The sequence below is a fragment of the Pan paniscus genome, chromosome 19, assembly GCF_029289425.2.
Source record: "Pan paniscus chromosome 19, NHGRI_mPanPan1-v2.0_pri, whole genome shotgun sequence".
Lineage (NCBI taxonomy): Eukaryota > Metazoa > Chordata > Mammalia > Primates > Hominidae > Pan > Pan paniscus.
The window spans coordinates 12,199,224-12,226,976 of NC_073268.2; the positions used below are offsets into that span (position 1 = coordinate 12,199,224).

The 27,753-nt window shown below is 56.9% G+C and overlaps 1 protein-coding gene across 2 annotated transcripts; it reads left to right on the top strand.

The window, feature by feature from the left end:
• The first annotated feature begins 1,063 nt into the window (after positions 1-1,063).
• SMTNL2 (smoothelin like 2) lies at positions 1,064-26,328 on the top strand. 2 transcript variants are annotated; one of them, XM_008962575.5, is made up of 8 exons: positions 1,064-1,559; positions 8,857-8,944; positions 9,425-9,667; positions 10,318-10,393; positions 11,633-11,815; positions 13,508-13,625; positions 13,820-13,971; positions 25,211-26,328. In XM_008962575.5, exons 1-8 carry the CDS (start codon positions 1,161-1,163, stop codon positions 25,335-25,337), a joined length of 1,386 nt encoding a protein of 461 aa, XP_008960823.3. In that variant the 5' UTR covers positions 1,064-1,160; the 3' UTR covers positions 25,338-26,328. The 2 variants fall into 2 exon arrangements, with proteins under 2 accessions (XP_008960823.3, XP_034797214.2); XM_034941323.4 differs by lacking the exon at positions 9,425-9,667 and having other exon boundaries at positions 1,065-1,559; positions 25,211-26,327.
• Positions 26,329-27,753: the final 1,425 nt, after the last annotated feature.

The following is a 27,753-nucleotide window of genomic DNA, read 5'->3' on the forward strand; positions in this document are numbered from 1 at the left end:
GACTTCTCCTTCCTGCAGGTCAGCTGGCTGTGCATGCCCAGCCTCTGGGCCTCTTTCAGACAGGCCAGGCTTGGGAAAAAGAAGGCCAATTAGGAAAGGTTTTTTGCACAAAGGAGGATATGTTCTCATTTTTGTTTTAAATCAGCTTTATGATATAGCGAAAACTTAGAGTTAGCTTTGCCCATCATCCCATCGTCCTAAAGCAACACCTGTTTCCCTTCGTCCCTTTTCTGGTGATGGTTTGGGGTGTGCATTTGGAAGGGGGAACTATCTGGGTTCAGCCATAAAGAGCATTGAGAAGGAATAGGGGTAAGACCCCTGGCCTGCGGGTAGAGGCCAGTGACTGAGACTCTTATTGCGGGAGGGGGCGATTAGTCGCAAAGCCGCCCATTCCAGGATTTGGAGATTCAGCTCTAGCACACCCTTCTTTCTCTGTCTGCCCTTAGCCTCTCCAGGATCTCCTAACGGAGGTCCCTTGGTGGGTCGGGAGCCTCTACCGACCACTAGTGGGAAGGGCACGAAGATCTTGCTATACAGAGTAGGACTGGGAGGGGAGAGCGCATAGTCGCAGAGTCAGGGAGGGGACCTCACCACCTGTCTCCTCCCTGAGGTCTTAGAACAGATACAAGAAATTCCAGGCGAAGGCCCCACAGGTGAGCGTGTGCCTGCGAGAGCCGTGGCCGCTGCATAGGGAGGGCCCCGCGGAGTGGGGCGGCAGCTCTGGGAGCTGTAGGTGTCCCCATTAGCGAGGGAGTCTCCGCCCCCGGAGGAACCTGGGCCTTGCGGGTGAGAGTCCCGAGCGAACGCGTCAGCCCGGGTGTGCTCTCTACGGTCCAGGGGGGCCAGGGCCTTCTTCGGGTGGGCCCGCCGCCCCTCCCGCAGGCCGCAAGCCGCTCCTCCGGGGTCGCAGGGCTCAGTTAAGAGCCGGGGAGGGGAGAGGCTGGGCGAGCTCTCCCTCCGCACCGTCCCGCTGGGCTCCAGGGCAGGGGGGTGTCCCGGAGTCGTCCCCGGCTCCGCCCCCGAGGCCCCGCCCCGCGCCCGCCTCCCCGGCCGCCCCCCGAGCGAAGCCAGCCGCGGACGGCCAGTCGCGGCCCGGAGCTGCGAAGCTCGGATCTTCTCCCCCGTCTGGCCCGCTCTCGACCCGCGCGCTCTGCTGGGCCATGGAGCCGGCCCCCGACGCCCAGGAGGCGCGCACTGTGCGCGAGGCGCTGGGCCGCTACGAGGCGGCGCTGGAGGGTGCGGTGCGCGCGCTGCACGAGGACATGCAGGGCCTGCAGCGCGGCGTGGAGCGGCGAGTGGCAGAGGCGATGCGCCTGGCCGGCCCCCTGGCGCGCACGGTGGCCGACCTGCAGCGGGACAACCAGCGGCTGCAGGCGCAGCTCGAGCGCCTGACGCGCCAGGTGGAGGCGCTGGGCTTGGCCAGCGGGATGTCCCGGGTGCCCGGCACTCCTGGCACGCCCAGCCCCCCGCCCGCGCCCGGGGTTCCCGACCGCGCGCCCCGCCTGGGCAGCGCACGCTTCGCCAGCCACGCCACCTTCTCGCTGTCCGGCCGCGGCCAGGTGAGCTCGGGGGAGCGCGTGCGCTGGCGCCAGGGAGTGGGGCTCCGAACCGGGTGCCGCCCCTTCGCCCCGACTGCCTGCCTCTGCTCGCTTCTGCGGGTTTGGGGCCTTCACCGGCCGCTCGGACTAGGTGATGGGGGTCCTGCCGCCCCTCCGGAGTTGGAGAGGGCGGGGGGAGGACCGCTTAGCCTGCCAGCTGCACCTGTCTTGGTCCTCCGCCCTTTTTTAGAGCCAGGCTCTGTTTGCTCGGAGTCCTGTCTCCCTCTCTCCTCTGTCCCATGACATCAACGGCTTGGGCGCCGAAGTCCGGCCCCTGACTGTTCAGCACTGCCTGGAGCCACGCGGGGCATGTTAGAATGGTCGACACCCCTGCCTGACCCCCACCCTCCATTCACGCTCCCCTGCGTTGCCGCTTCACTGAGGCCTGACGGCTCCGGTTATTGATTAACTCAGATTGAGAACTCAGGCCCCTGGATGGGTGGGGAGAGGTGCCGAGGGGGACGCGATCAGCAGCGGCTTTTGGGAACTCTCCATCGCAGGGGGCAAATCCCTTACCGTGAAGGGAGAGAGGTGGAAACCCGCCTTGAGCCGTGTCTAGATTCCTCGGGTCAGTGACTAGCCAGAGGCCCACACCACGTGGGGATGGGGCGGAGGCCGACGTGGACCAGTCACTACCTTGCGCATGGGCCACCCAGAGCAGTTAGAATGTTTCCATGGTGTGTGCAGTGGCCCTTGGGTGGGATTTTCCATCCTGATCAGGCATGTGCTCTCGGGTTGGGTTCCCAGGATCTGGGGCTGTGTAGCCTGCACCTGCTCCCTCCTTGGTGCAATCCCTGGGGCTCTCAGATTTCCCGCTGTGGGCTGGGCTGGACCTCGGGGGGCCTGGAGGAGGGTATCAGATTGGGCCTTCCCCCTGGAGGTCCCATCCAGGGTGGGAGATGGCCCCAGACCAAGTTTGGGCAGCCAGAGATGTTTTGCTCCAAACACAGTAGTTAGCCCCTTCTCAGTGGGTATCTCAGCAAGGCTTTGTGCTGGGGGCCTGGGGCTTGCTGCTACTGGTGCAGATGGGGGTGGGGTGGGGGCTGTGCAGGAAGCCTCAGAAAGGCTGAAAGTACTCACTGGTGAGTGCAGCCTCGAGGTATGCGAGTGGAGTGGGCAGTGGCGAATGCCCCTAGTGTGCTGGGCAGAGGAGTTGGGCTTTGCCCGGCCTGTAAGAAGTTCTTAAACATGTCATGGTAGCAGAACCCGGGAGTGTCCCAGTGCTCCGTGTGAAATGTCTGGAAATGTGGATACACTTAAGTCTGTCTTATGAACATGACACTCTACATGACCATGGTCTAAAATCACCACTGTGAGCTCACACGTGCCTCATCAACTGTGTCATCGGTTGTTTCTGAGGTTTTATTTGAACATGCATTTGCTATTTGTCTGCTCATAGCAGCAGCTGTCCAAATTAAAAAAAAAAAATGTCAGGTTCACATATACATGTAGATGTGTGTGTACACACAAAGAGAGAGAGAGAGAGAGAGAGAGGGAATTCTCTCCAGTCGTGATTTTTGTCAATGGAGATTAGCCATTGTTCACTGGCACCAAGCTAGTCCACTAGGTTAGGAGTTGGTGGGTGAAGCTCAGGATGAGGGTCTTCTTTGCGTCTGGCAAGCCCTCTTAGGGGTGGATGGAAGGTGGAGGGTGGCTGGAGGTGGGTAACTTGATTGTGATGGTCCAGGGAGAAAGGAAAGGTCTGAGCTGGGCCGTGGGCCTTGGTGTGTAGAGGGGCTGCCTTGGACAGGGTTTCAGAGGAGGAATGAGCAGATGGGGTAGTCTGAGAGGGGAGCTCTGACTTGGGGGACTGCTGGGTCACAGATCTGGGGTGAGATGCTGGGTTCCACCCGGGTCGTGCTGAACATGAGGGGACTATGGGAACTCCAGGTGAAGCTGTCCCAGAGCAGGTGGATTCATGGATCTGGTGCTCCACACAGTGAGCAAGCCTGGAGATTAGGGAGCTCTCTGGGCAGAAGCAAAGAGTCTGAAGGAAATAAAAAACAGACCGGGGAACTGCCAGGGAGTGAGGAGGACCTGAGTGCACTCTCAGCAAACCAGAGAGGGAGCCCTCCTGGAAGAAGAGGCTGGGATCAGCGAGGATGCGTCGGCCTGTTGGGGAGTGAGGATGGAGACCCAGGCACCCAGGGGCGTGAGCAGCAAGGGTAGCTGAGCACTGTGGGTGGAACATGGCTATGGTCCCCAGTTGGGTTAGAGGCTCTGCACCCCTTGAGCCCTGGCTCCCGGGGCCTGAGGCAGCTGCCGCTGGGCTGACCCCCGAAGCACCAATCCCCATCTCTCTTGCTGTCCTCCGTCTCAGGAGCATTGTCACAGCCTCCAGACCAGTGTCCAGCATTGAGAGGAGGGACTGTGTGGAGCCATCCCCATGCCCTGGCTCGTGTCCTGTGACCAGCACGATGTGATCAAGAGCTTGGTCACACTCAAGGAGCCAGGGCTCAGGGTGAGACTGGAGTGTGGACCATGGACAGAGAGTCACAGCCGCACACCAGGCTGCTGAGTGTCTGACCTCTCAGACTTTGTGTCTGTGTAGTGGGGGTCTGGGTGGGACAGTCTCATCCCATCCACATGAGCCAGGGATGGCTGTACTACCTGGCATTGTAGAGGCTGGTGTCACACTACCCCTCTGTAACAAGCAATGACATTTAGAGACCCAGTTCCTTTCAAACTGGGGACTGAAGGATTGGAGGTAGATTGTCTCCAATATATAAATGTCCCCTGAACTCAGTACAGGAAGGGTTGATCAAGTAATCCTGTCTGGCTGAGAGCAGGGAGCTGGGAGCCAGCTTGGGGCCGGGGGTGGATGGTGGCAGCTTGAGGCCAGGCCCAGGCCCCAGCAGGTTGGGCCAGAGCTGTGGCCTGGAAATGTCATCCTCAGCTGAGCTGGAGCCACTGGGTCCCTATGCCCGAGGCAGCGGAGGCCCCAGGAACAGCTGCCAGGAGCCCCATGTCAGAGGCCCGACCATGAAAGAAGCCAGACTCGCCTTATCTGCCTTCCTTTCCCAGACACACTGTGCGATAAGAGAGTTAAATGCTTTAGGGAGAAGTTTGAATTAAGTCCTTTCAAACGGTGGTGTGAGTGGAGGAGGGCCGGGTCAGCAGTGTGAACTGTCTTAGGATGGGGCTCTGGCCCTGCGTGGGTCTCGTCCCCATGGATGGGCCCGTGCAGATCAGGCAGCACCCAGAAGGCCTGAAATATTCTTCCTTCCCCTACAAAAATGTCTAAAAGCTTTTCCAATAAGAAGGTCCCTGAAATCAGACTTAGCTCATCACCCTTCCGCCTTTCCCGTGAGTGTCTCAGGCCTGGGCTCCCTCATGGGGCACCTCCCCTTTCTCAAAACAAAGCCGAGCTGGGGAATCTTGGGGGGTACCAGGCCAGCTCAACAGGACCTGTCCCCAGCCCCAGGGCTCTCCAGCGATTTCTGCCCCGGTCCCAGCATACCGAGGCCCCTCCCTGGTTTCCTTCCGCATGACGGCGACAGGCTGCCCCCATCAAAGGAGAGCAGTAACCCACTGGGGACTCTGCGGGGACAGCTCGTTCCAGCCCAGCCCTTTGGTTGAAGAGCTCTGAGTTCTGTGAAGGTCCCACTGGGTGGTGACCCCAGTCCCCCGCCTTTTCCTCACACTCATTGGCTAAGACAGATCCCGTGGGGCCGGGGCTCATACTGACCCAGGTCCTGGAAGACAACTTTGCCTTGAGTTGTCCTCTCTGCCCCCTAGAAGGCCAGAGCACTTTGTGGACAGAGCCCTGGTTTGGGGTGGGAGACCCGAGTCCCGTACTTTGGCTCTGCCACTACCTTTAGTCATGGTGTGGGGTTTAGGGGTTCCCCCTGCCCCGCCCCACGTCTTGCTTTCCCCATCTGTGTGATGATGGGTTGGAGGGTGGTCTCAGAATAGCCCCTTGCGCCTTGACCTAAGGCACGGGCAGACCCCTTTCCCCAGGTGACAAATGCTTCTAGTCGTGGGGCAGGGGAGCTTGGGAGTCTGGGCTCAGCCCCACACCCCAGCCTGCATTAGCCCAGCCCCTTCCCCTCCTCCCTTTGCCGGAGAACCCTCAGCAGTGATCTAACCAGAATAGAACTTACTCCCAGTCTGGTGTAGCGCCTGGTCCCCTGGGGCATCATGGGGGTTGTTGAGGGGGCTGCAACGTGCAGGGACAGGCATCTGTGGAGGACCCCCCACCCACCTATACAGAAACATATTTCCTGGGAAAATGGTTTCACCCTCAGCCTTTCCCCCCAGGGCCCCGCCTGGACCTGTGGAACCTGTCAGACGAGAGCAGGGTGGGTGAGGGGGCACGGAGACCCCAGAGCCTGGTGACCGTGGGGGCTGGGGTTCCAGCTGGACTGGCTGGTTCTCCTCCCGCTGCCGATATGGTCTACACGGCCACAGCGTGGCTCTAGGGGCACCCATTCTGCTCTGCATGCTGGGAGACGCCCTGTGCTTTTCTTGCGTTTCTGAGAATGGGCCTGGCCTCTCCTCCTCCCACTCTTGAATCAAGAGCTGAGGGGTCGCCTCCTCTCCAAGGCTGGCTCTTCCCAGGCTCTGGGTCCTATCTGCTGTGAGCTCCCCAGTGACCCCACTCTGCAGATGCTCCCCTCACCTTTCTCACCCTATGAATGTGGTCTTGCCTCTTCCTTCTGGAAAAACCCCTCAGACCCTTTCCCCTGGCTTCGCTCAGGGCTAAAGTTAATGCGCTGTCTTCATTTCTCCTGTCCCCCAACCCCCTGTCCCCCGCCCCATGCTTCTGATCACCCATGACCTCTTCTTTTGCTGAACCCAATGGATGCCTGGTTGGATTTCCTCTTCACCTTTTCCTCAACCCCAGGCTGCCTTTGGACGCACCTGGCTTTTTTTTTTTTTTTTTGAGACAGAGTCTCGCTCTGTTGCTCAGGCTGGAGTGCAGTGGTGCAATCTTGGCTCACTGCAACCTCCATCTCCTGGGTTTAAGCAATTCTCATGCCTCAGCCTCCTGAGTAGCTGGGACTACAGGCACCCACCACCATGCCTAGCTAATTGTTGTATTTTTAGTAGAGATGGGGTTTCACCACGTTGGCCAGGCTGGTCTTGAACTCGTGACCTCGAGTGATCCACCCGCCTCGGCCTCCCAAAGTGCTAGGATGACAGGCGTGAGCCACCGCGCCTGGCCCCGTGCCTGGCTTCTTGACTCCCTTCCTTCCTGGCCTTGGCTTTCTCACCATTCTTCAGGGGCTCCTCCTACGTCTCCGGCTGCTCCTCATTCTCTGCAGACTGCTCTGTTGCTTCCTGAAATGTGGGGGCCTCATCCCAGGGCCCCTAAGCTGCTCTTCCTCTGCTGGGCTTCCAGGAGCCCAGTGCATGCCCCTGACTCCTGTTTTTCCATGTTCGTCCTTTTCTCTTAAACTCCAGACTCAAAAATCCAGCTACCTCCTCAGCTCCCTGATGCTCCAGGTGCCCCAGGCCCTCAACACGTCCCAACTGAAACCCTCATTTAGCCCCTAAACCTGCCCTGACCCACCAAGTCTGGGCTTGGGAGAGGCTTGGCACCCTTCCTCTTCCATGTCCACCCAGTCTCCCAGCCAGATCCCTTTTCCCCAAAGCTCCGAGTCCTTCTTGCCCGTGGCCCTCCCAGTGCCCCATCTCCCCTCCCCAGGTTCCTGCCCAGGACTAGTGAAGTGTCTTGCCATCTGGTCTCCACTCTCTGGCATCTTCTGAAGGGTGTGCCTGAAACACAGAGCCGAGGACCTTGGGCTCCTTCTTGTCTAAGGCGTCGAGTACCCAGGGCCGGCAGCTTGGGCGGCAGGGCAGGCAGCTTGGGCGGCAGGGCACTTCTCCATCTGCCTGCGTCCTGGACGGGCATGATCAGAATACCTGTGCCTTGATGTCTCTCTGCAAAAGCAGACACTAATCACTCTGCTGGGCGTGCCCTCCCTTGCTCCTCCACCGGGCTCACTCTGGATGTGGCTCAGGCACCCCTGCCTCTGAGAAGCCCTCCTTGCCCCACTGGGTCAGATGAAGCCTGTGTGAGGCATCCTTATCCTGACACGGCCCCCTCTGTTCACCAGCCTGGCTCCCCTCCCGGACTGATTCCCCCACGGCAGGGTGGCACCTCCCGCACTGGTTGCAAGAGGAGCTGAGCCATCTGGGGCCAGGGATGCATCATCATTTGCCTGGGAACCTTGTAGACCAGGGGGCATCTGGGAGAGGCACAGCCGACCTCTCAAGCCGCTCGTCCTGGGCTCGTGGTGGAGCCCCCACCAGCCCCACAGACACTCTCAGCCGTTCACACGCCCTGGCTGTGAGGAGGGCAGGACCAAGGTTGAGGACTTCTCCCCTGGCCACACGTGCCAGCTGTTTTTCGCTGTATAACTTTGGGCAGGGCACATGCCCTCTGGGAGTCCTCGGGCCCCATCTCTTAAATGGCTCTGGCAGCACCTACCGGGGAGGACAGTTGCTATAAGTGGTGTTTAGAAGGTGTTGCTATAAGGATAGCACTGGAAAAAGGGCTGGATGTTTGGTAGATGCCGAGTGGCACTTGCCTAGCCTGCTCCCGTTTCTCAAACAGGGAAACAGACCCAGAGGGGAACTGATGTGGCCCAGGTCACATGGGTGGGTGGCAGCACAGCCTGGATCCCAGGCTCCCCACTGGCTCTTGGCCTTGGCTGTCTTGTCTGCCCCCACCTGCCCCACCCACTACTACTGCCCAGCTGGGTTGGATGAGTCGCATGGAGCTGATCAGGCGCTTGCACTCTGCATAGCCGGGTAAATCTTGTGTCCCCGCCTCCCACGGAAAGACCTCATCGTGATCAGGGCTCTGTGGCTCATCGTTGGCCCAGAAGGACCTGGTGCCACTGGTTCCTGCTGCCCCTGCACGGGTAGCCATGCCGACCTGGCCCAGCTGAGAGGGGCAGGGGGCGAGGCACTCCTGACCCCATCATCTGGTCCAGCCTGGGGGAAAAGGTGAGGTGGCCTAATGTCATTGGAACCCTCCATCTTGACTTCTGTCCTCAGCTTTTTGGGACGCTGGGAGGAGCCCTGTGGAGGTGTTTGCCTCCCAGGATCGCAGGGGCTCAGCAGTTGGAGTGGGGCCATCCCAGCTTTTGCTGTGTGACTTGGCCCGTCACTTTCTTCCTGGGGGCTGTTGTCTCTCAACATGATTGGTGTTTTGCCAGAACTGGAGGGGATTTGGGGGTGGGCAGCTTTTGGGGGTGGGCAGCTGGCCCTAGCTGATGGGGTCTCGGTGACATTTGTGTCTCTGTAGAGTTTGGATCACGATGAGGCCAGTGAGTCGGAGATGAGAAAGACCTCAAACTCCTGCATCATGGAAAATGGGCACCAGCCGGGGGCAGGTAGGGCTGACGGCAGAGGAGGGGTGGCTGGGTAGGTTTGGGGGTTAAGTAAGGCCTTGGTCAGGTATCTGTGCCAGGCTGGCCCTTGGCCTGGCATCGGGGGGACTCTATCCTGAACCCCAGCAGGGAGAGAGGCTGCCAGGAGAGCAGCGTCATTCAGTAGAACTTGTGAAACACAGAGGGAAGTTGGGAGATCTCAGGAGGTAGTGAGCTCTCCTGTTTCTAGAGGAAAGCAAATAGAGGCTGAGGAGCCGACTAGTATTTATTAAGCTGGCCATGAGGGGAAGTTGGGAAAAATCAATTCTGGTTGGAGCAGTAAGATATCCCTGGTAGGGGAGGTCAGAGAGGCTGGAGCAGTCAGGGAGGCCTTCCTAGAGGAGGTGGGAGGAGGGCCCAGGGAGGCTAGAGCCCTCCTGGGAGGTCTCAGGCCCCTGTGGCTGCCACAGCTGACCACCCACCCATGCTGGTCACATGTTCCAGGTCCAGGCGATGGACCCCCTGAGAGTGCCCAAAACTTCTCAGCACCAGATGCCCCCAGGCCTCGTCCTGTGAGCCTCTCCTTGCGGCTGCCCCACCAGCCAGTCACGGCCATCACCCGAGTCTCTGACAGGTTCTCTGGGGAGACCTCAGCTGCAGCTCTATCACCCATGTCTGCTGCCACCCTGGGGGGCCTCAACCCAAGCCCCAGCGAGGTCATCACGCCCTGGACTCCCAGTCCTAGCGGTATGAGCTGGAGAGCGTGGCCTTGGGGCAGACCTCCCCTTGGGATGGGAGAGGGAAGGCCGGGGCTGGGGAGAGGGAGTCGGTGGGTGACATGGAAAACGAGGGGCTAAGCCCAGCCCTGCCTCTGCCTGCCATGTCAGCCCCTTCCCTTAGCCCATCCTCCCGGGCTACTGCCCAGAGATGCTGTGAAATAGCGTCATCCCCTGGTGGGGGCGACCGTGGCTTTTATTACAGTTGGAAGGTGGCCTCTTGCCCTGCACGTTGGGCACTGTCCCCTCCCTCAAGGCCCCAGGCCTGACTTGGGCCTGTGGCCAGTCCTCCGTGGTATGTCCTGGAGGAAGCCGTGTGGGCCTCTATAGGGAGGGTTTGGGAGCAGTGTTCACTGGATACATGGCACGGGCCCTGGGCTCTGTGCTCTCAAGAGCAGGGCGGGGACAGTTGAAAAGACCTCTTTGATGTTGTTGCTGTGTGTGCCCATCCTCCTTTCTCCTCTACTGTCTGCTGAGGCAGGGCCAGCTTAGCCCAGAAGGTTAGCCCATCCATGCAGTGATGCCGGGTAAATGAGGCAGGGCTGGGTCAGAGGAAGGGAGGCTATGGCGGGCCCTCCCTGGGGCCAGGGTTTGTTACTTCTCTCCCTCTCTCTTCCACAGAGAAGAATTCCTCTTTCACGCGGTCTGTGCCAAGCTCTGGCTACGGGGCAGTGACAGCAAGCAAACACAGCAATAGGTGAGTCAGGGCCCGTGTTCCTGTGGGGTCGCTGCGCCCCAGGTGTCTTCTCTGCTTTGGACGCAGGCCGCCCAGGGTTGGCCCTGGGGTTGGTGCCTCCAGGTAAGGCTCGGGGCTGGATCTCGGGAGCGCTGGGCGGCAGGATGGGGGGAAGGTCTGAGCAGGGGGAGTGAGGCAGTGGGCCTCGGTGGAGAGTTTCATTTGGAGAAATATGGTCACAGGCTGGTTTCTTTGTGGGCCCTTCAAGTCAGTCAAAAGATTGGAGGAGTGGCCGGGCGCGGTGGCTCACACCTGTAATCCCAGCACTTTGGGAGGTTGAGGTGGGTGGATCACCTGAGGTCAAGAGTTCGAGACCAGACTGGCCAACATGGCGAAACGCTGTCTCCACTAAAAATACAAAAATTAGCTGGGCATGGTGGCGGGTGCCTGTAATCCCAGCTACTTGGGACGCTGAGGCAGGAGAATCGCTTGAACTCGGGAAGCGGAGTTTGCAGTGAGCCAAGATGGTGCCACTGCTCTCCAGCCTAGGTAACAGAGTGAGACTCTGTCTACAAAAAATAAATAAATAAATAAATAAATAAAAAACAAAAAAAAATTGGAGGAGGCCTCTCAGCCGGCAGGAGGGAGAGGACAGGAGCTTTGTCTTCTTCCATCCCAGCCAGCTGGGGTCCCTCAGAGCCCGGAACTTCCTGCCCATGGGCTGCGAGCAGGGGCAGGTGAGCAGGTCCTTCCCTGTGGCACAGGCCTCCCCCCAGCCAGCCAGTGGGACTGTGATTGGGGATGGGGGTAGGGTAGCAGGCTTGGCTTTTTTTTTTTTCTTTAATAATAAAAGGAGAATTGTGACTTTCTGGCAAACCGTTCTGGGGAAAACAAAGGGGGTCTTATCGCATGGTGGTGGGGGCAGGAGGCCTGGTCCCTCCGGGGCTGGTTCTGAGCACACCTCCTGCCTGAGGAGGGGGTCCCTCTGTCCTCCCCAGGCATTGACACCTGCAAAGGGGTGGTTATGTCCAGATCGGGCCCAGCGTCTCCTGAGTTGAGCCTATTGGCCAGTCCCTCCAGCCAGCACAATTCAGAAAACCTGTCAAACCAGCTAGGGACGGGAGCAAGGGGGCCTCTTCTCTGAGCGCCCATCAGGGTGCAGGCTGCCTTGTCCACACTCAGTGCAATGGAGACCTTGGGGCCTGGTGAGCTAGTGATGGCTGCTGGGCCCAGGTCCCAACTCGGCGATTCTTTCCTCAGCCCACCGCTGGTGACACCACCCCAGTCGCCCGTGTCCCCGCAGCCGCCAGCCGTAACTCAGGTCCATCGGCAGGGGGAGCGTCGCAGGGAGCTGGTGAGGTCGCAGACGCTGCCCCGCACCTCGGAGGCGCAGGCCCGGAAGGCATTGTTTGAGAAGTGGGAGCAGGAAACGGCGGCCGGCAAGTACGGATGCCCACTCACAGACAGGCCCGGCCCCACGGTGTGCCCAGACCCAGACGGGGGTTGGGTGGGTGCAGCAGAGCAAGGTTCAGCCCTGTCCTGTTCCCCAGGGCGCTGTTGCCCAGGACAAGATCTCTTGGGCAAGGCACAAAGTTAGGGCTGGGCCACAGGGCAGCTTGGGGGTACAGGGGACCCCAGTTGTTGGGGGAAGATGGCTGTGAGGCAGGGAGCCAGGAAGGCCTGGTGAGAGCCCCTCTCTCCTCCTCCATTCCCGAGGCCCCCTGTCCTGTCTCTGGTGCCGCCAGGCTGCCCTCACACCCACATTCCCCAGGGGTTGTGGCTCCTCTGGTTTCTGGGCATGACCGGGGACTGGATGGGGACTGGGATTCCTGGCCAGAGCTGGGAGCCCCAGCATGGGGTTGGTCTTGCCCGAGGACCGAAGGTGATGCCACGGGGCCGAGTGGCCTCCAGCCTGCTACTAGGTCTCGAGAGACGGCCCCTCGGGCTCCAGCCCACCTTTGCATATTCAGCCAGTCCTCGTGTCAGTGCATGGTATTGATGCCTGCTGTGTGCAGAGTGTGGCCCAAGCATGGTATTGATGTCTGCTGTGTGCAGGGTGTGGCCCAAGCGTGGTATTGATGCCTGCTGTGTGCAGAGTGTGGCCCAAGCGTGGTATTGATGTCTGCTGTGTGCAGGGTGTGGCCCAAGCGTGGTATTGATGCCTGCTTTGTGCAGAGTGTGGCCCAAGCATGGTATTGATGCCTGCTGTGTGCAGGGTGTGGCCCAAGCGTGGTATTGATGTCTGCTGTGTGCAGGGTGTGGCCCAAGCATGGTATTGATGCCTGCTGTGTGCAGAGTGTGGCCCAAGCGTGGTATTGATGTCTGCTGTGTGCAGAGTGTGGCCCAAGCGTGGTATTGATGCCTGCTGTGTGCAGGGTGTGGCCCAAGCATGGTATTGATGCCTGCTTTGTGCAGAGTGTGGCCCAAGCGTGGTATTGATGTCTGCTGTGTGCAGGGTGTGGCCCAAGCGTGGTATTGATGCCTGCTGTGTGCAGGGTGTGGCCCAAGCGTGGTATTGATGCCTGCTGTGTGCAGGGTGTGGCCCAGGCCTTGTGGGATAATGAAGACGACAGCCAGTCCCTGCTCGACTCTAGTGAGGGGGACCGACCCCGGACATCTCCCCACTGGCCCCAAACAACCTGGCCTAGGCCATTAGGGACTGTCCTTGGGGCCCAGAAGAGGAACTCATCCCTCCTGGCTAGGAAAGAGCCATCAGGGAAGGAGGCATCCCATTAAGAGGGGAGCTCAGAAGGAGGGGTGGGAGGAAGGAACCGGGAAAGGTGTTCCAAAGCAGAAGCAGGGGCCTAGGGCCATGTGAGCCAAGGTCTTCTGTCTCAGGATTCCCAAGTGACCCCTGCTTCCTGGATGGGGAATAAACAGGGGACCTGGAGGGCTGTAGGGGTGTGGACGGTCCTGCCACATACCATCAAAGGAGGCTGTGTCGCTGGCACGTGGGCCGTGCCGTGGACGTGGGCACAGCTGAGCCCACGTGTGCCACCAGCATCTCCCCTGGGTGAGCAGAGCAGGTGGGGGCACCCTCCCTGGTGGTGCCGGGACAGCCTCCCCTGCCCCAGGCCCGCACTGGGAGATGGCAGCTGGAGGGGCCCCCGCAGCAGGCCTGCCGTCTCTCCGCAGGGGCAAAGGCGAGGCCCGGGCCAGGCTGAAGCGGTCGCAGAGCTTCGGCGTGGCCAGCGCCAGCAGCATCAAGCAGATCCTGCTCGAGTGGTGCCGCAGCAAGACGCTGGGCTACCAGGTGAGCCCCGGCTCCCCTCCGGCTGCTGGGACGCCCCAGCCAAAAGCTTGACCAAGCGTCGCCCCTGTCCTTATTCTCCCGCCTGGGCAGGAGCCCGCTGAGGCTGGGGTTAAGGGGTAGGAACCACGGTAATTATGCCTTCCGAGTGGGTGCCCAGCTGCCCTCCCGCACTGACCCCACTCACCCTGTTGCAGCACGTGGACCTGCAGAACTTCTCCTCCAGCTGGAGCGACGGCATGGCCTTCTGCGCCCTGGTACACTCCTTCTTCCCTGATGCCTTTGACTACAACTCCCTGAGCCCCACGCAGCGGCAGAAGAACTTCGAGCTGGCCTTCACCGTGGCCGAGTGAGTATGGTGGCTCCTGCTGGCTACCAGCCCCAGCCCAGTCCCTGAGCCCAACTTCTTCCCCAGGTGGGGCATGGGGGCGAGTGGGATGTCGGGCCGCTGTCTGCAAAGCTGAAGGACCCTGGGGCCATGTGGTCTGTGTACCTCTTGTGCAGATGGGAAGACTGAGGCCTGGAGAGGGATTTTCCCAGAGTCACACAGCACTCAGTGGTGGAGGGGGACTCTGTTCCTGGGGACCTGCCCTTTTTGCTAGGTGCCCAGCTTCTGAGGTGCACTCTGGGAGACCAGCCACAGACCAGGCATGAAGGGCAGCAGGACAGGGTCCCCCAAAGCTCTGAATCTGTCCTCTCTGGACTGATGGAGAGATGCCGTTGCTTGCATGAGCCACAGCTGCCAGTTAGCAAGGAACTGGATACGACCTGGGCCACTTAAAAGGAGATTTTTGCTTCCAATATGATTTTCCTTCCCGAAATGGTGTTCTGGCATTTATTGTGAAATTGCCTAGCTTCTTAGGTCCCACCTCTAGGGTGAAGATTTGGGGGTGGCTCTGGGGTCACGAGGCACCTGGAAAGCCAGTTCGGGATTTGGTTTTTGGCCGAGGGCCTCAGGAGAGTTGGCAAAGTCAGGTCTGTCTGCCAGGGCTCCAGCGGGGGACGGGGGCACAGTCAAGAACTGCGCGAGGAGAGTTTAATAAAGGGACCCTTTACAAAGGCATGGGCAGGAATGAGGTCGTGGGTCAGGCCTCATGCAGCAGCCTCGGGATAACAGCAGTGTGGCGGATCCCAGCCCGTGGCCTGGGTGCGGAGGACTGTCTGATAAGAGCTGCGCTTTGGGCAAATGGTTGCAGTCAGCTCGCTGCGACTTGGCAGGGAGGGAGCTGTGGATAAGTGTCCCAACCTCATTCCCCTCCTGCCTCACGCCAGGGCCTCATGGTGACTGAACCCAATCTGAAGACAGAGGGCCAGGGCTGTGGTTCATCCTGGCCCCCAGGGCAGGGAGCAGGGCACAGATGAGTGGTGTTCGGGGCTGCCCAATGCTAAGCTCTCTGAAGCTCAGAGAGCAGTAAGGCCGTCCCCAAAGCCGAGTCTTCTGGAGGGCGCGTTTGTTATTCTCTCCCTGCCTTTGTGCCTTGTGTTGTCAGCCTCTGACGTCGGTCTACAACCGACCTTGTTTGTTTCTGGTCTGAGTCCTCAGTGCCCACATTTAAGAGTGGTCCTTGGCCGGGCACGGTGGCTCCCAACTGTAATCCTAGCACTTTGGGAGGCCAAGGCGGGTGGATTGCCTGAGCTCAGGAGTTCGAGACCAGCTTGGCCAACACGGTGAAACCCTGTCTCTACTAAAATACAAAAAATTAGCCAGGCATGGTGGCAGGCGCCTGGAGTCCCAGCTACTCAGGAGGCTGAGGCAGGAGAATTGTTAGAACCCAAGAGAAAGAGGTTGCAGTGAGCTGAGATCGTACCACTGCACTCCAGCCTGGGTGGCAGAGTGAGACGCCATCTCTAAAAAAAAAAAAAAAAAGGGAGTCCTCATGGGCTTGTTGGGTTACAGGAGCCTCACCCCAGGCCTCACCCGCCTTCCTCATTCCTTTCCCAGCCCAACCACCAACCACCTGGCCCCGGCCCCAGCCCCGGCCCTGGCCCACCACCCCGGCCCCTGAGCCTGGCCAGGGAAAGAATCAGAGCCAGTGGGTCTTGTAACCTGCACTTGGTATTGTAAGTCTCGCTTTGACCTGAGACAGCTGCCCCTCTCTGGGGCAGCAACTCTCACTCCGAGGGCAGAATCAAGACTGGCTCTGAGCTCCTTAGCCTGAGTTTTTGGAATATCGGTATCAGCCCTGTTATGTTGCCTTGGATGACGCGCTTGGACTGAGCCCCCTGGGGTCACAAGAACTCCTTGTATACTTTAAAAGCCTTTCTGTCTTGGCTGCTTGGGGTTAGCTGTCATCCTAATTGCAGAAACAGCTCTGGACGAGCGTGTTGTGCAACTGGATCCAGACGATGGTGTGGTGGAGCCAAGGGGAATGGGTGGTGCAGGGAGCGGGCAGCTCATGAGGATGGGGCCCAGCTGCCGAAGCCCAGACGTGGCAACCGTCAATCAGACTGTCAGAGGACACAGGGTCAGGGTATCGGGGTGGATACCCCAGCACCCACCCCAGCGGCAAGATCATCCTAGCACCCACTCCAGTGGTGAGGTCATCCTAGCACCCACTCCAGTGGTGAGGTCATCCTAGCACCCACTCTAGCAGCGAGGCTGTCCTAGCACCCACTCCAGCGGCAAGGTCACTCTAGCACCCACTCCAGCGGCAAGGTCACTCTAGCACCCACCCCAGCAGTGAAGTCATCTAGCACCCACTCCAGTGGCGAGGCCATCCTAGCACCCACCCCAGCAGTGAGGTCATCTAGCACCCACTCCAGCGGCAAGATCATCCTAGCACCCACCCCAGTGGCGAGGTCACCCCAGCACCCACTCCAGTGGTGAGGTCATCCTAGCACCAACTCTAGCGGCAAGGCCATCCTAGCACCCACTCCAGCAGTGATGTCACCCCAGCACCGCACCCCAGTGGCAAGGTCATCCTAGCACCTACCCCAGTGGCGAGATCATCCTAGCACCCACTCTAGCAGCAAGGCTGTCCTGGCACCCACCCCAGCGGCAAGGTCACTCTAGCACCCACCCCAGTGGTGAGGTCACCCCAGCACCCACTCCAGCGGTGAGGTCATCCCAGCACCCACTCCAGTGGTGAGGTCATCCTAGCACCCACTCTAGCAGCAAGGCCGTCCTAGCACCCACTCCAGCGGCAAGGTCACTCTAGCACCCACCCCAGCAGCAAGGTCACTCCAGCACCCACCCCAGTGGCAAGATCATCCTAGCACCCACTCCAGTGGCGAGGTCATCCCAGCACCCACTCTAGCAGCAAGGTCACTCTAGCACCCACCCCAGTGGTGAGGTCATCCTAGCACCCACCCCAGCGGTGAGGTCATCCTAGCACCCACTCCAGCAGCAAGGCCGTCCTAGCACCCACTCCAGCGGTGAGGTCACCCCAGCACCCACTCCAGCGGTGAGGTCATCCCAGCACCCACTCCAGTGGTGAGGTCATCCTAGCACCCACTCTAGCGGCAAGGCCGTCCTAGCATCCACTCCAGCGGTGAGGTCACCCCAGCACCGCACCCCAGTGGCAAGGTCATCCTAGCACCTACCCCAGTGGCGAGATCATCCTAGCACCCACTCCAGTGGTGAGGTCATCCTAGCACCCACTCTAGCAGCAAGGCTGTCCTGGCACCCACCCCAGCGGCAAGGTCACTCTAGCACCCACCCCAGCGGTGAGGTCATCCTAGCACCCACTCCAGTGGCGAGGCCATCCTAGCACCGGCTCCAGCGGTGAGGTCACCCCCACACCCACCCCAGGGTGAGGCCACACTGTCTTGCAGGATTCTTCCTTGTCTAAGTCCAGTGATGCCCGCTTATGCCCTGGTCACCTTGGTCACCCTCTGCCCTAGACCAGGCTAGGCTGTGGCAGGGAGAGGGATGCCCCGGGCCATGGGGTGGTGGCCCCACGCCCCAGCCTGCAGGGAACACAGCTCCCCTTGGCAGCCAGAACCAGAGCGATTCCGGGCTGTGTTTCCCCAGCACGAGGTTTGAGTTCAGGGAGCTTCTAGACTCCAAACAGATGTTTCTTCTATTCCCAGCTTGGTGGGGTGATGGGGAGGCAGCGGCGGAGGCTGGTCCAGGTTTTGCCTTCTGCCTTCCCGGAGCACACAGCAGGGTAAAAACGTGGGCCCCGCCTCCCGGTGGCCTGGGCCTGCTCCAGCTGTGGAGGGGGCAGGGAGGATGGGTCTGATGAAGCCGCTGAGATGAGTTCTTGCTTTTCTGCTGACTCGAGGGCGAGGGCGTGGGGAGGGGCGTCCACCACAGGCCTGTGCGGTCGGGGGGGCGGGGGGGGTTGGGGGAGTTTGCTCAGAGCCTGGGAAGAGGCCTCCCCTCATGACTCATCCGTAAGATTATCTCCCAGGTACTACTAGGGGGAGAGGGCTGGGAAGACTGGCTCGCCTGCCTGGGGCCTCTGGGAAGGACGACAGCTTGGATCACCTCCTTTGTTGGACAATAGGCTGGTTAGAAGAGCTGGCGGGAAAGCGCAGGGACACCTGCCTGAGGGTACTAGCTGTCAGTGTCCTCACCGATGTTCCTGAGGTTTGCGGCGAAGGCTGAGCAGACGCACGCATGCTGCTAAAGCCACCCAGGGTCGTGCAGGCAGCAGGACCACAGAGCTAAGAAAGGCAGCCTGGGGGCAGGCAGGGTGGGATGAGAGGAGCCTGGGGTCTGACAATGACAACTTCTGGAAGGGAAAGGAGGACACAGGTCCCCAAACCACGGGTTCACCTTGCGTGAGGAATGAAGCATTTCCCCGAGCAAGTGCCTTAAAGGCACAAGGATCAAGGATGCACCAGGGACCTTTGGAGTAAAAGTGGTGTGTGCTGCCCTTCCCCAACCCCCACCTGATAATTTATGGTCCCAGAGATTCCCGGTGGCCTAATCTGTGTGAATGATGCGGTGTTGACAGCACAGCGAGCTTCCCTTGCCTGACAGGTGTTCAGGGTCTGGAACGAGGGAGGACCGGCCCCTTTTATGGAAGGGGCTGAGTCGGGCGGGCGCCTGACCCTTCTGCTGCAGAGGCCCAGTGCAGGACGTGCAGCCCCAGGCTTCCCGCTTGCCCTGCGGGGAATGTGTCCTGCTCTCGGGTTACGCTGGAGCAGAAGAGCCTTCCAGGCTATTTGTAGTGCCCATGTGTCTCTGTCTAAAACCAGATAGGAGGCAGTAGTCCCAGTCCTGGCATCCTGGTCTGCATTTAGAGCAGGCTTAAAAAAATAAAAATAACCCCCAAGCCCATCCTCCAGCTCCCTTACAGGCCAGCCCTGTGGTAGCTGAAGCTCACAATAGACAGGAGTAGGAGAAAACCCTTTCAGCCTTTTCCCCACCCCACTGATGCAGGGTGTAAGCAAAGGCACTTTAAAAATGGTCGTCGGGATTGGCCGCGCACAGTGGCTCATGCCTGCGATCCAATCCCAGGACTTTGGGAGGCCAGGGCAGGTGGATTGCTTGAGCTTAGGAGTTTGAGACCAGCTTGGGCAACGTGGCAAGACCTCACCTTTACAGAAAATACAAAAAATTATCTTGGTGTGGTGGTGCACACCTGTGGTCCCAGCTACTTGGGAGGCTGAAGTGGGAGGATCGTTTGAGCCCGGATGGCAGAGATTGCAGTGAACCCAGATGGTGCCACTGCACTCCAGCCTGGGCAACAGAGTGAGACCTCATCTCAAAAAAAAAAAATGTAGTCAGCCCATGTTAACTCTGGTTCTTGCTATGGAATGGCAGTTAAAGTGATTTGTACTTTCTCCTTTGAACTTTCTGTTTGAATGATTGACTGAGTGATTGACACAAGGTCACACTTTGTCTCCCAGGCTGGAATACAGTGGTGCAATCACAGCTCACTGTAGCCTCAGACTCCCAAGCTCAAGTGATCCTCCTGCCTCGGCCTCCCAAGTAGCTGGGACTACAGGCACATACCCCCACACTTCGCTATTTTTTTTTTTTTTAGAGACGGGGTCTCACTATGTTGGCCAGGCTGGTCTCAAACTCCTGGCCTCAAGTGATCCTCCCGTCTCAGCCTCCCAAAGTGCTGGGATTACAGGCATGAACCACCGCACTTGGCCTGTTTGAATCATTAAAACAAACCTGTATCATTTTTACAAAAGCAGTTGTTGTTTTTTTTTAATTTAAAAGGCAATTGGGACCTCTAATATTTGGAGACTCAAACATTTTTTATAAATGTCAATGCTGATCATCACTTTCTTTTTCTCCTGTCTCCCAAGTTTTGTCCAGCCTATGTCTGCAGCTTCCAGGAATCTTGCCATCATAGGTCAAATATCCCTTATCCAAAATGGCCTGGGACCAGAAGTGTTTTGGATTTTAGATTTTGGAATATTTGCATTATATAATACTTACCGGTTGAGCATCCCAAATTTAAAAAATCCAAAGGCTCAAAAATCTGAAACTTTTTGAGTGCCAGACACAATGCTCAAAGGAAATGCTCATTGGCGCATTTTGGATTCGGTATGATGAACCTGTGCCATTGAAGCTGGCGCCATGTCTCTGAGGGAGAGTGCTCCCTTTGCAGGGACAATCTGGGGTGGAAGGCAGGTGCTTTTTTTTTTTTTTTTTTGAGATGGAGTTTCGTTCTCGTTGCCCAGGCTGGAGTGCAGTGAAATAATCTCAGCTCACTGCAACTTCCACCTCCTGGATTCAAGCGATTCTCCTGCCTCAGCCTCCCGAGTAGCTGGGATTACAGGCATGTGCCACCATGCCCAGCTAATTTTTGTATTTCTAGTAGAGATGGGGTTTCACCATGTTGGCCAGGCTGGTCTTGAACTCCTGACCTCAGGTGATCCTCTCGCCTCGGCCTCCCAAAGTGCTGGGATTACAGGCATGAGCCACGGCACCTAGCTAATTTTTGTATTTTTAGTAGAGACGGGGTTTTGCCATGTTGCCCAGGCTGGTCACGAACTCCTGACCTCAGGTGATCCGTGGAAGGCAGGTGCACTTGAAGGTCTGCTGTGAGCTGTGCTTCAAAGACAGAGAATGCTCTCTGCCTGTGGGAGGCGGAATTTGGAGCTCCCCAGGAAAAGAAGTGGGTGAAGAGCAAAGGTGGCAGGTGAAGAAAAGAGGGAGCCAGGAGACGGCGGTTGTGTGTTGCATATTGTGACCCCTCCGTGCTCCCCTAGGAACCCCTACACTCTCATGTACTCAACTTAGAAATAACAACAGTGGGGACCAGATGGATCATGGCCCAGTGCCTTTGTTGCCTACTGGGGAAGCCGGCGATCTGGACAGCGGAGGATGACACAGGGCATGGCATCCACTCCCATCCTGTCTGCCACCCTGGACTTGAAGACTTGCCACCAGGGCAGGGGCCCACCAGGGGTCATTATCAGAGGGTAAACACAGCCTCTAGAATGAGGAGGGGGTCAGCTTGCTGTCTTCTGCAGAGGCTGGACAACACCCGGAAAATGCCGGCAATTCTGAGGGCCTCCTATGAAGTGGGTTAGGGAGTGGCAAGACCTGGTTCAGAGAGGTGGGTCCTGGGTATCCTTTGTGGGGACAGTGAAGGAACCAGAGCTCTTTAGTTCAGAGAAAGACATGGAAGGAAGGTTTTCTTCTGGCGTGTGAAGGGTTCTTACATGGGGGAAAAAATTAGACTGAGAATAAGTAGCCTTATGGGGTCAGTAGGTAGAAAGTACACACAGGCACAAACAGCGTAAGAAATGTTAGAAGAACTTTCTCGTGGTCAGAGCATCTGCAGAGGGTTCTGAGCTGTCCTTGGAGGAAACTGGGTCTCCTTTCCTTGGACCCTGAGATGAACAAGCTGAGGCAGGGCCTTTATAGAGGTGATTGGTGCTTCTGATGGGGGTGTTTGGATGGTTGGAGGTCCTAGAGTCCTTATGCTGTCCCTACTTAACATGTGGCACCACTGAGGCCACCACCATCAGTGCTGATAACCAGAGCATGTGTGGAGCCTGTTTCTACACACCTGGGATCCTCCAAATAGCAGGTGTGGGAGTGGAGGTGCCCCAGCTGTGTGGCAGGTGGAAAGGAGGGCACCAGATATGAAATGATCGCTCAGGAAGGTGAACTCAGGTCCCCAGCCTCTCTGAACTCAGATTTTCTTTTCTTTCCTTTTTTTTTCCCTTGAGATAGAGTCTCACTCTGTCGCCCAGGCTGGAGTGCAGTGGCATGATCTTGGCTCACTGCAACCTCCGCCTCCCGAGTTCAAGTGATTCTCCTGCCTCAGCCTCCCGAGTAGCTGGGACTGCAGGCATACGCCACCACACCCAGCTAATTTTTGTATTTTTAGTAGAGACGGGGTTTCACCATGTTGGCCAGGCTGGTCTCCAACTCCTGACCTCAAATGATCCGCCCACCTCAGCCTCTTAAAATGTTGGGATGACAGGCATGAGCCACCGCGCCCGGCCTGAACTCAGATTTTTCAATCCTTTACCATCGACAAAGCACCTTTGCATGCCTGCTCGCATCAGAGGGCCAACTTCCCTGACATCGAGCCCTGCCCTGGCCTGTCCCAGGGAGAAAGGGTGCCCGCTCATTGGGCCAAACCCACTCATCACCCGACCAAGCCTGTTGGATTCACTTACAGGCCACCCGCTATAACTCCAAGCAGGAGGTGGGGAGGGGATCCAGCACAGATGTCTCCATTTCGCCTTGACATTTGGTTTCTGATAGGAGGCCTGGCGTCCAGCCAGCACAGCAGAGCAGGGCCTGTGGGTTATGTTACAGTCTTGTCTCTGGAGCACACAGCCGCGTGAGTCCTGGTAGAAAGTGCTGAGTGCGTCGTGCCAAACTGGGATGGGTCAGAGGAGTCTTGCTCGCTCACTGGGGTCTCCCCTCTGGCTGGGCTCTCTGGGGAACAAGATGCATAAAGACACATTGTGGAATCACAGCCTCACAACAGGCCCACTGGGAGGGACAGCAGAGGTGGTATTCTGATTTTTTTCTTTTTTTTTTTTTTTGAGACGGAGTCTCGCTCTGTCACCAGGCTGGAGTGCAGTAGCACGATCTCGGCTCACTGCAACCTCCACCTCCTGGGTTCAAGCAATTCTCCAGCCTCAGTCTCCCAGGTAGCTGGGATTTCAGGCGTGCACCACCATGCCTGGCTAATTTTGTGTTTTTAGTAGAGACAGGGTTTCACCATGTTGGTCAGGCTGGTTTGGAACTCCTGACCTCAGGCGATCCGCCTGCCTCGGCTTCCTAAAATGCCGGGATTACAGGTGTGAGCCACCGTGCCCGGCCAGTATTCCGATTTTGTGCTAAGGAAATGGGCACAGAACAGTGAAGCAATGGGAGGAGTTGGGGTTTGAACTCGACTGTTTTGATTTCACATTCAGGCCTCTTCTCTGTGATCCACCCTGCTTCTTAAAGCAAGGCGTGATCATCAAAATGGCAACAAGAATAATCTCTGACTTTTTTGTTTGTTTTTGTTTTGTTTTTTTTGAGGCAGGGTCTGGCTCTGTACCCCAGGCTGGAGTGCAGTGGTGCAATCTGGGCTCACTGCAGCCTCCACCTCCTGGCCTCAAGCGATCCTCTCACCTCAGCCTCGAGTAGCTGGGACTACAGGTGCACACCACCATGCCTGGCTAATTGTTAAAACTTTTTATAGAGACGGGGTTTTGCTGTGTTGTCCAGGCTGGTCTCAAACTCCCAGGCTCAAGTGATCCTCCTGCCTCGGCCTTCCAAAGTGCTGGGATGACAGGCATGAGCCACTGTGCCTGGCCTAATCTTTAACATTTATTAGCTCTTTCAATGTGCCCTTTGCTGTTCCACCTGATTTGCATGGGTTTATAATTTTCATACCACTCTTTCGAGGTGGATATAATTCACAGATGGAGAAACTGAAGCCCGGAGAAATGAAGTGTGTTGCCCACAGATACATAGCTCGGAAGAAATGGAGCTGGGATTTCAACCCTGACAGCCACGCACTTATTGATGGAAAAAAAAAAAAGACTGGAGACCCCTGGAACTACAAAAGTACACACAGCTGCTGAAGGAAGGGCACTGACAATCGGGCCAAGTGCGATCGTTTTTGCCTTTTTGGTTCTGCCTGATAATGTCAGGCCGGCTCCATCTGGTGCCCAGGGGACCCAGGCGTACTGTAAGCAGAGTCAGAGGAGGCAGGGGGCGCAGGGCTGGGCGTTCCAGAGGCTGGCTGTTGTTATTTCAGGACTCGCCGCTGAGATGAGCAGGGCGATGCGTCTTGACTGTTGATGTTCCTCCTCCCACGCCCACGAGGCCTTCAGCCTCCCTCTGAGCCCCAGTGAAAGGCCACAGTGTACACACGAGTCTAAACCAGTGAGCCAAAAGTGAAACCAGTATTTCCCAGGGCAGGAGGCAGAGGGCCCTGGGGGGGCTGGGGGCGGTGCGGCAATGATTTTAGGCAATCTCTTTTTTTTTTTTTTTTTGAGATGGAGTCTTTCTTGCTCTGCCCCCAGGCTGGAGTGCAATCGCACGATCTCGGCTCACTGAAACCTCTGCCTCCTGGGTTCAAGCAATTCTCCTGCCTCAGCCTCCCGAGTAGCTGGGACTACAGGCACACGCCACCACGCCCGGCTAATTTTTGTATTTTTAGTAGAGACAAGGTTTCACCATATTGGTCAGGCTGGTCTCGAACTCCTGACCTCAGGTGACCCGCCTGCCTCGGCCTACCAAAGTGCTGGGATTACAGGTGTGAGCCACCACATCCAGCCTACTTTTTTTTTTTAACTTAAATATAGTTTCACTTCAAATTTAAATACAATATGCCAGGTACTGTGGGTCGCCTGTGCCTGTAATCACAGCTACTCAGGAGGCTGAGGTGGGAAGATCGCTTGAGGCAGGCGTTCAAGACCAGTCTGGGTAACATAGTGAGACCCCATCTCTACAAAACTATTTTTAAAAAACTAGCTGGGCGGGGCATGGTGTCTCACACCTGTAATCACAGCACTTTGGGAGGCCAAGGCAGGTGGATCACCTGAGGTCAGGAGATCGAGACCAGCCTGGCCAACATGGTGAAACCTTGTCTCTACTAAAAATACAAAAAAAAATTAGCCAGGCGTGGTGGCAGACACCTGTAATCCCAGCTACTCGGGAGGCTGAGACAGGAGAATCACTCGAATCTGGGAGGCAGAGGTTGCAGTGAGCCAAGATTGTGCCACTTCACTCCAGCCTGGGCAACAAGAGCAAAACTCTGTCTCAAAAACAAAACAAAAAAACAAACAACTAGCTGGGCATGGTGGTGTGTGCCTGGAATCACAGCTACTTGGGAAGACAAGGCGTGAGGATCACTTCGGCCTAGGAGATCGAGGCTGCAGTAAGCTAGGATCGTGCTGCTGTGCTCATGCCTGGGCAACAGAGCAAGCCCCTGTCTCTAAAAAAAACGCCAAATTAAAGAAAGTAAGTCTGTTTAAATGAAAACATGAATTGTACAGGTGGCTCATAAATCTGGGAGTTTGGGAAACACTGTATTGGAGTCAGTGACTCCAAGGGTTCTGCCAGGGTTATCTGAATTCCCCGCTGGTGGGTCCTTGGGAACCTCTGGCTGCAGGCTGAGCTCTGTTCCCGGGACCGAGACACCGGCCCTGTCGCGGCTGTGGGGCTGGCTGATGGCTGGGACCGCCGTTCTGACGGGGCTTGTGTGTTTCAGGAATCTGGCCAACTGTGAGCGCCTCATCGAAGTGGAGGACATGATGGTGATGGGCCGCAAGCCGGACCCCATGTGTGTCTTTACCTACGTCCAGTCGCTGTACAACCACCTGCGTCGCTTCGAGTAAAGCCCCTGAGCCTGGATTGCCAAAGAGCAGCCCCAGGAAGAGGCCGGGGGTCCGCTTGCGATTCCCCAGCCAGGATGCCCCCAGGAGCCTTGCCGTTTGGTGTGAGCGCGCTGTTTGTTCTGTGGCATGTGACCGCACTCCCCTTCGAGCCCAGCTGTGTTACTGATTAAAAGTACTGCTGAGCTGTGGTCCGACAGCGCTGATCGCAGCCAAGGGCTCGGAGGAAAAGGAAAAATTATGAGAGAGAGAGAGAGACATTGGTGCTAAGTAATGATCTTCCTAAAGAAATGCTTGTGTTTATAGCTTCCAGAATGCTAATCTACAATTTTCCCTCTGGTCAATTCGATACATCGGCTTTACAGGGTTACAGTGATTACCAAGTGTTTTTTTTTATCAAAATACCCAGAGTTTTTTTACTTCCTCACGCGATTGTAGGTTCCTCTCCTCCCGCCCTCTGGGCCACTGCCAGGAAACAGAGAGACCGCTTAATCAGCAGCTTGACAAAGAAGACCGCAAGTCTTGGGAAGAAACAGTTTAATCACTCCCAAGTCCTGGGCAACAGATGACCTTCAAGTCACCTCCGCTCTCCGGGGAGATGGGAAGGCTCTCCTCTTGGTCCCAAAGTCCTCCTGTTCTTCCCAGGAGGCCCCACAAGTGTTTGGCTAAGCACAGGCTCTCGGGAATTTAACACTTTTGGGGAAGGAATAGGCCCTTTGTGCTGAGAGAGAGTTTTTATTCACATCTTTTTTAGGGGATTTGCTGCAGATATTTATAAAAAGTAACTCCCTCTGTACCACTGACCCATTTGTACATAAAAAAGATGTGCTGAATTTTGCTTGGGGTTTGTCATTTCTGTTTGGGAGATGGGAGTTCTGTGAATAAGAGACTTTGCACACCTTCCAAGTGAATATCCACTACATTCCACCCCTGTTCCTGCACTTAAATCACTGGCCTGGAAAGCTGAAGATGGCATTTGCTGTCATCTCTGATCATCTCTGAGTGTGCCTGTCTCCCATCTCCATGTTGTGGAAGGAGCGTCAACAGAAAGTTCCCCTTGAGATCCGTCCTCTGGATGTAGACCGCAGTGTTTGTGATAAACAGTGGCCCAAGACAGCAGGGTTTGGGGTGGTCCCGCACTTGGAGGAAGCCCATCAAGGAACGTTGGTTTATTTTCACAGCTGTTTGGTGGTAGGACTTTCATAGAAAAATCTTGAGATTCTATAGAGCTCCAGCCATTAGCTTATTCTCAGCCAAGAATCATTGTATAATTGGGTTGGATTTTAGCCATGCACTTCTAAACCTTCCCTTTAAGGAGCGGATCTGTGTCTTCACCTCACGCAGCCGGCTCTCAACACCAGTGCCTGTGTGCCTTTGTGGGGTCCCACGTGTCCCTTGGGTGGTATATTGGGGGGTGGGCAGGAGATCCCTGGGGGTGTCAGGAGGAACATGGCAGAGCCTGCAGGTGGGTGAGCAGTATTCTCCATGGATTGGTTGGTCCAGGCTGCAGTCTGGCCCTCTCTCTCAGATTCTCCCACTCTGGAAACCATTCCCTTGCTAGCTCTCTCGTCTCTTGTACGCCTGGGGAGGTGAGACCTATTATTAACAGGACACATAACTGAAGCTTAGGGTTTCAAACCTAAAGCCAATCTGGGAACACAAGGGCTCTGTAAGAAGCATGGCTATACGTTACTGAGTCCTCGCACACGTTAAATAGAGCTCTCCCGAGTTGCAGACATGGCCATACGCCCTGCGCATGAAACAGAGCAGATCCCGCCAGAATGCAGAACAATTTCTTTTAAACTTTAGGAATGGTGTCCCTCATGTCTCACATTCAGAATGAGACAGACTCGAGATTTTAAAGTTGGTTCCATGATGTTCTTGTCTGTGGTCTTTGTTGGGGGTGGGGGGTGAGAGATCATAAGACAGTTCGTGAGTTTCAAACGTGATTTTACCTCTAAGACAAAGCATGAGAAGAAAATCCAGGAAGGTCTCACAATCCCAAGATATTTGGAAACCACTATTTTAGGTCGGGGTTACGTGAACGTTCCCCATTTGTGAGACCCAATTTCATCTTGCTTTCTACCCTGGTATGGAGGAATTCACATCTTTTTTCCCCTTTCCCGAGAGAATTATTTCTTGGAGCTGCTCATAAGAGGCTTCGGTTTTTCCAGATAGATTCCTTCACCTGCATTTTGTTAAACTTATTAAGTCGGACCAAATTGGCTTGTGTGTTTCCCTGAAGTGAACGTTTCACCAGAGCCACGATGGGTTTTAGCTTTTCTGACAGCTGATGGATATTTTTCAAGGCAAGCGAGAGCCTATAAGCACTTTCTGAATATGACAGAGCACATGCTGGTGAGAGGAGACCGCACAGGCCAGGTGTTTGGGGAACAGTTTGTTAAAGCCAATGAATTTC

Excerpts from the sequence above, each read along its gene's own strand:
- SMTNL2 (XM_008962575.5), top strand. The coding sequence starts at position 1,161 with ATGGAGCCGGCCCCCGACGCCCAGGAGGCGCGCACTGTGCGCGAGGCG. Across the intron at positions 8,945-9,424 it reads TGGGCACCAGCCGGGGGCAG|GTCCAGGCGATGGACCCCCT; the intron begins GTAGGGCTGACG and ends CACATGTTCCAG. Across the intron at positions 10,394-11,632 it reads GCAAGCAAACACAGCAATAG|CCCACCGCTGGTGACACCAC; the intron begins GTGAGTCAGGGC and ends TTCTTTCCTCAG.